This window comes from Zingiber officinale, chromosome 2A (genome assembly GCF_018446385.1).
Source record: "Zingiber officinale cultivar Zhangliang chromosome 2A, Zo_v1.1, whole genome shotgun sequence".
Classification (NCBI taxonomy): Eukaryota; Viridiplantae; Streptophyta; class Magnoliopsida; order Zingiberales; family Zingiberaceae; genus Zingiber; species Zingiber officinale.
Genome location: NC_055988.1, coordinates 97,088,221 through 97,095,473, shown reverse-complemented (window position 1 = coordinate 97,095,473; position 7,253 = coordinate 97,088,221). Strand labels below are relative to the sequence as shown.

Sequence of the window (7,253 nt, the reverse complement as noted above, 5' to 3'; positions counted from 1 at the left end):
TTTTAAAAATAAATAAATAAAAGAATATCTTCCCAAATGGGAAGTCGCTCACAATCTTAATGAAAAGAGCTCCCTCTCACTTTGAGAGAGGGTCAGTCTATTTGACACACTATCGATAATGAAAGTTCAAACTCTTCATGTAGGTAGGAATTATACATGGCTCTAACTTCTTACTAAAATACTAAATCTTGTACTAAGATAGGAACTACATATGAAAACTAAGTAATTATCAACCTCTAATTTCTTCTTAAAATACTAAATCATAAACTTAGATATGAATTATATGTGACAACTTAGCAATTATCAATCTCCAACTTATTTCAAAAACACTAAACCGTTCACTTAGATAGGAATTATAGACTTATAGTGACAACTCAACAAGTATCAACTTCTAAGTTCTTTCAAAAATATTAAACTGCTGTTTAAAAACTAATAAAATAAAATTGAATGTTCATATTAAATAAAAAAGGAATTATGTAATATAACTCCATAATGTTAAATTATTAATATTATTAAAATAATAACCTTTCCTCTCTTTTTTTCTTACGTTATTATTTTTTTTCTATTTTCTATTTTTTTTAATTACCTTCCTGTGTAATTACTCTCTATAAATATCTTGGTCCACTGCGAGCTTTTCTTCATCGTCGGTCGTGCTCCTCCCTCCGGTCTCGATCGAAGGCTGCTCGTCGGCAGACATGGCTCTCAGCTCTGCTTCTGCAACTGACTCCAGCTGGTGGGTCGTCACACTCCCCGCCTACCTCGGCGCTGACTCGCTCCACTCCGACGCTCCCGTCCTCCTCTTCGCCCTCCTCATTGCGTTTGTCACCGCCGGCCTCCTCTCCTCGGCCCTGTCGTCGGGCGGCCCTGCCTGGACGCACGGCCGCGCCCACCGAGGTCCCGTCCCCATACCGGGACCCCGAGGCCTCCCCGTCCTGGGTTCTCTCCTCGCGCTCGCCGGACCCCTCCCCCACCGCACCCTCGCCGCCCTCGCGCGGTCCATCAGTCGGGCCAAGTCCCTCATGGCTTTCTCCATCGGCTCCACTCCCGCCGTAGTCTCCTCGAACCCCGCCATCGCCCGCGAGATTCTCTCCCACTCCTCCTTCGCCGACCGACCCATCAAGCGCTCCGCCCGCGAGCTCATGTTCTCCCGCGCCATCGGCTTCGCCCCCAGCGGCACCTACTGGCGCCTACTCCGCCGCATCGCCTCCTCCCACCTCTTCGCCCCCCGCCGCATCGCCGCCCACGAGCCCGGCCGCCAGTCCGACTGTGACGCCATGCTCTCCGCCATAGCCTCTGAACAGCGTCGCTCGGGCTTCGTCGCCCTCCGCTCCCACCTCCAGAACGCGGCGCTCAACAACATCATGGGCGGCGTCTTCGGCCAGCGCTACGACGTATCTCGCCCAGGCGGCGATCCGGAGGCGGAGGGGCTCAAGGCCATAGTGAGGGAGTGCTTCGACATCCTCGGGGCCTTCAACTTTTCCGACCACCTCCCATGGCTGCCAAGCTTTTTCGACCCCAACAGCATCAAGAGCCGCTGCGCCACCCTCGTGCCTCGCGTCCGCGAGCTGGTGCACAGCATCATCTCCGAGCACCGCCGCCGCGGGCCCATCCTCAACCGGGATAGCGCCGACTTCGTTGACGTCCTCCTGTCCCTCGACGGGGACGAGAAGCTCGATGACGACGACATGATCGCCGTGCTTTGGGTAATTTCTTCTTCAAATTAATTAATGATCAAAATTTAGATATCTCGATCATAGTTACACTTTGATCTAATGATCGTTACGGCAGGAAATGATCTTCCGCGGAACGGACACGACCGCGCTGCTAACGGAATGGGCCATGGCCGAACTGGTGCTGCACCCTGAGACGCAGGCCAAGCTCCGCCGAGAGATCGACGCCGTCGTGGGGCGCGGCGGCCGCACCCCGACCGACGCCGACGTGGCGCGGATGCCTTTCCTGCAGGCCGTGCTCAAGGAGACTCTCCGCGTCCACCCGCCCGGCCCGCTCCTCTCCTGGGCCCGCCTCTCCACCGACGACGTCCACCTCAGCAACGGAATGGTCGTCCCCGCGGGGACCACCGCCATGGTGAACATGTGGGCCATCACCCATGATCCGGCGGTCTGGGATAAGCCCGAGTCGTTCCGGCCCGAGCGATTCGTAGAGGCGGAGGGCGGCGTCGACGTGGACGTGCGCGGCGGCGACCTGCGCCTCGCGCCTTTCGGCGCCGGCCGCCGCGTCTGCCCCGGGATGAACCTGGGCCTCTCGACCGTCGCTCTGTGGGTGGCGCGGCTGGTGCAGGCGTTCGAGTGGGGCCCGGCTGCAGGTGCTCCCGTCGACCTGGAGGAGGTGCTGAAGCTGTCCATGGAGATGAAGACCCCTCTGCAAGCGGTCGCCTACCCCCGTGGCGCCGACGACCTCGCCGGGGAGGCCTAAAGTCCCAACCAAGGCGAGGCAAGGAGACGATCACTGACTCGAACGAAGTAGCATTCCTAAATCGTATGGCACTTCAATTGAGATAGTTAATTAGATGATGAAACGAAGGAAGGCAGGCAGGCGTTCAAGCTCCCCATTTTGGCCATGCACCGGGTCTTGAATTAGCTCCTTCTTCTCCTCCTCCTCCTCCTTCTTCTTCTTCTGCTGTTGTATCTCGAAATAATTAGCAGTGATCCGTCGTTAATAAATGATTTTTTTTTAAACACTTATGATTACTATTATTCATGATCTATCGATCTCTTCTCTTATTATTCAGCTTGATTGGCTTTGAATTTGATTGATTGGTGAGCTCGTCCCAGTACCTCTTTCAGCTTCGCATGGCCCTTTATTGGTTGGCTGGCTACAAAAACCTAGTTATTGGTCGTCGAGGTACTCGTATATTTTCAAAATACTTTTTAATTTTTTTTTTAAGCTTGACAATCATTTCTTAAGATAGCCAACTTTTAACTCATTAAAACTCTTTTGATGATCACTTAAGTTAGGGATGAGTGACATGAAGAATGATTTTGATTGAATACTTTGTGCCCTTTCAATCAATGTAGTCCTAACTTTGTAATAGGGGAGCCGTGTTAAGTCGAGTTTAAGATAAATTAATGATTGGTTTATTTTTGTTTTTATTTATAAACTTGAGTTGTTAAAGTTTTGGCTTGAGCTTATACATTGGTTGGTGGTTTGAGTTTAGTAATATATATAAGTTTGTTTATGTTGAAGATTTTTTTTATTTAATATGATTGATTTGGTAGGTAATCGGTCTTGACCCAGTAGGGTTAAGTTAAAAGTCAAATTGAGCGGCGAGTCGGAGGTAAGTCAAGCTAAGTTTGAGCATGACATAACCTCAGACAAGCCCATGCATCTCAAATTTGACTCAACGTTAATCTAGCCACTCAGGAGTAAAAGCCCGACTCCTTGGAGTCTGACTTCTTGACTCTCGAACCTCCGACTTAGTTCTGAGCTGCTCGAGTACTCGCACCGCAAGTACTCAAGTGTAGAAGATGTGACTAGCGAAGGATGCAGATAACATAGGACACGAGGCATCCGAATACGAGTGATAGAAAAAGTGAAGAATGTGAAGTGCCCTGGTAATTCATGTTTCTCCCCTAGGAGGTAGTATAAAGCGGAGCCCGCTCCTGTGGGTGGGATATGCTCTCCAAATTCTCTACTTTGAACTTTCTTCTTCTTCTTCTTATCTTTTGATCATGGGAATTTGATTTAAGTGTTGAAGTGATTATGCTAAGGTCTGCCTTTACTTCCACTCTGCCCCACCCCTAGGGCATAGCACAGACAGTGGGCACATGACATCTTTAACGTAATGGTTAAGGGTCGATTCTTAGGAATTGACGATCTAGGGTTTACCTCGCCATGCGCCTATTGCTTGTGTACCTGTATTTACCTCCCTCCATCCGTGAGGCAGACACTAGGGGAGGCCGTTAAGGAAATGGATCTACCTTTTTTTTTTTTTTTTACTTTTATTCTAACTGTCTTTGACCGTTGTTGATATTCGCCTTGAAGACCTCCGACCCTTCACCTATCTATTTATTGGTGGTTCTCTCATCTTTAATCTCAAACCGGATCAATATTGTTAAGAGTTTCATGAATATTGTTTATAAATAATTTACCATCTCTACTTATGAATATAAATTTATTCATTCAATTAATATTTTTTTATTAAACGAACATAAATAAATCCTTATCAAATCACTAAAGTTTGCTTCACTTACGATTCTAATAGTGTAATTCATAATTCATTTTATATCTAAGGTGTCCTGACACTTGTATAAGAAAGTTTCAATAGTGATTACTTAGATTTCTAACAAATCTACTCGTCTGACTAACTAATTCATTGATTCTCTAGTTGAGGTCCAATTGAACTCATGCCTCCATATATAATGGCAATTTGTTTTCTCCAATTTGGTCGCCATAAGCTTTTCTTGATTAGAATCTTTGACATATATTTATCAATCTAACAAGACGAAGTAACATTATTTCTCCATGGTGCTGAAGCTGTCCATGGAGATGAAGACCCCTCTACAAGTGATTGCCTACTCCCATGGCATCGACGACCTCGCCGGGGAGGCCTAAAGTCCCAACCAAGGCGAGCAAGAAAACAACCCAATCATTACAAGCTACAAAATCCAAAACTTCACAATTTATAGAGCCTAGCTATAGCAGCAACTAAGGTAGGGAACATGCACATTTTGTAAAGGGAAACATAATGAACAATCCCTAACAAATTAATGAGGGAACTTCCCCTCATTAATCTGAAATCCTCATTATTACCAACCTTTAAACCTTAGGAAGGGAGCTTAAACTAGAGCATCACCTATCAATTTATAGTACCTGAAATTTACAAAACTATAGAAACTAACTGGAGCATTGCAAGTTAAGGAACATGTCTCAAGTACTTAGCTACCAACTCCTTGTCTTCCCTTGAAGCACTAGCACCGGTGGAGAAACAAAGGGAGAGGGAAATCTTCCTAGAGCCGGCGACAACAACCCAAAAGGAGGCTTTTGAAGGTAAGGTTTAAATACAAGAGGGGGCTTAAGACTTAGTCACAATTTCTAATTCCTATAAATTTTATATAAAACCTCATTCTATGGTTTTATATCTATCCTTTATCCATATCCATAATTATATAAATTTCTTATATACATATAAATATTGTATGTGATAATATTGTAGTTCTTAGTTATTATCTACAACATATACATTTTATAGGTTATGTATTTACACGTAAGGCATGTAAGTACTGTAAAGCCCCAAGTTTTTTTTTCAATTCATAAATATAACTATGGATGTCACTTGCTCATACTTCCATAGTAGTTTTTTAGTTCAAATAAAATTATATAGACGGTTCAAAAAAACATATAGCTAAATGCAGAATTTAAACGTCATAGAAGGTCTTCGGATTGTACTGCCATTGTTCCTAGCTGGTTCACTGGTCAACGCCTCCCACCTCATTTGTTCCAATGTTTGAAAAAAAAAAGTTGAAGTCTGTGAGTCAAGAGACTCAGTATATCTAAAACTGTTGATCCGGCAGTAAGGACGGGGGACCCCCTTTGTGGGGGAGCCAATGACACGTGGAGGTCATAAGTCAAAAGGGTTAGCATGAGGTCCATCCGATCGGAGAAGGGTCGGGTCAACCGGCCGAACGGGTCCGGGCGGAATCAAAGACAACCCGACGAGGAGTCAGGTGTCCGACGCTCATGGTAAACAGGGTCGCCGGTGTTGGGATCTTAGATGGCTAGAGGGGGGGGGTGAATAGTCTCTTTAAAAACTTAAGCAGAGAGTTCTACACAGAAACTAGTTAGCGCAGCGGAATAAGCAAACTAAAACAAAACGAAAACCAACACACAAACACTGATACACAGATTTACGAGGTTCGGGGATAACTTGCCCCTACTCCTCGGCGTGTCCGTAAGGTGGACGACTCCTTGATCTTCGGTAGATTGCACCCCGGAAGAATTCCGGCTAAAACTCCTCCTTCTAGGTGGAGTAACCTTCCCACAAAGTCTCAAGAAATATCTAAGTTAAAGCACGAGACTTACAGAAACTCGGTGGCAAAGGAGAATAGAAATGCTTACAACCACGCGAGGATCAGTAGCAGAAACAGAGATCGCAGTTTACCCGAGAGCTCAAGAACTTCGCACAACAGCACACTCTTTTCTTTCAAGCTTTCTTGTTATTGTTCTTGTTCCCCTCTCGCTGTTTTTACTACTTCTCAAAACCTGATCTCTGCTGTCACAGATCTGGTCCAAACTGCGCAAATCATCGCTGTAGCCAATCCCTTTTCCTCCTTCTCTGGTTCTCTGAACTCACACCAATGATATCACAGTCAACACTGGCGTCTTCTGAGCTCAAACCAATCCCCAGGAGTCAAGCAGATCGCAGCCAGATCACAGCAGTATCCGTTGATGCCTGAAATGCACCATGCGCCGCTGAAACCAGCAGAAAGACCATTTGTCGCATTCCTCTTATGAACTTAATTTGAAATTAGGCTCAGAATGATACCTGTTAACCTGCAAACTCAAAAGCTAACAGCACAGAGGATTACATCACATAAATGAATGAGATATATCAAAAGCAGTGAAGGAATCGCTGATACAGCGAACAAATCAGAGTGTGTGGATCGGTCACCAGACCGATCACATGCTTGGACCGATCCGGCCACAGCCTGATCGGTCTGAGGCCATTCTGATCGGTCGTAGTGACCGATCAGATTGAGTGTGGATCGGTCCACAGACCGATCCACCTCTTTCTCTCTTCTGCGGGCTTTTCTCCTGATCGGTCTCCCTGACCGATCAGATTGCACTCAGTGTGCTACTGAGTGTTTTCTGATCGGTCTGCAGACCGATCATATTTCACTCAGTGTGCTACTGAGTGTCATCTGATCGGTCATCAGATCGATCCGTGGAACTCAGTTTCACTGGATCGGTCTGCCGACCGATCCACTGATTCTTGTGTCACTGGATCGGTCTACCGACCGATCCAATGTGCCATGTAATGTCCAATTAGGTCCCTCTCTGACCTAATCCGGAGAACGAGCTACCGAGCCCTCTCTGACCTAGTCCGGTCCAGAGAACGAGCTACCGAGCCCTCTTCCGACTTCGTCCAGTCCAGAGAACGAGCTACCGAGCCCTCTCTGACCTAGTCCGGAGAACGAGCTACCGAGCCCTCTCCGACTTCGTCCGGTCCAGAGAACGAGCTACCGAGCCCTCTCTGACCATTCCGTGCCAAGTCAGCATACTTGGATTTTTCCCGT

The 7,253-nt window shown here is 46.6% G+C and overlaps 1 protein-coding gene across 1 annotated transcript; it reads left to right on the top strand.

Moving 5' to 3' along the window:
- Nucleotides 1-646: 646 nt before the first annotated feature.
- Nucleotides 647-2,723, top strand: LOC122039821 (cytochrome P450 78A11-like). Its single transcript, XM_042599258.1, has 2 exons — nt 647-1,703; nt 1,789-2,723. The coding sequence occupies exons 1-2, from the start codon at nt 696-698 to the stop codon at nt 2,431-2,433; spliced, it is 1,653 nt and encodes a 550-aa protein (XP_042455192.1). The 5' UTR covers nt 647-695; the 3' UTR covers nt 2,434-2,723.
- The last annotated feature ends 4,530 nt before the right edge of the window (nt 2,724-7,253 follow it).

What these genes read in the sequence shown, in the direction of transcription:
- LOC122039821 (XM_042599258.1), top strand. Translation starts at nt 696, where the DNA reads ATGGCTCTCAGCTCTGCTTCTGCAACTGACTCCAGCTGGTGGGTCGTC. An exon ending in ACATGATCGCCGTGCTTTGG is followed by an intron (nt 1,704 to 1,788) that starts GTAATTTCTTCT and finishes TCGTTACGGCAG; the next exon opens with GAAATGATCTTCCGCGGAAC.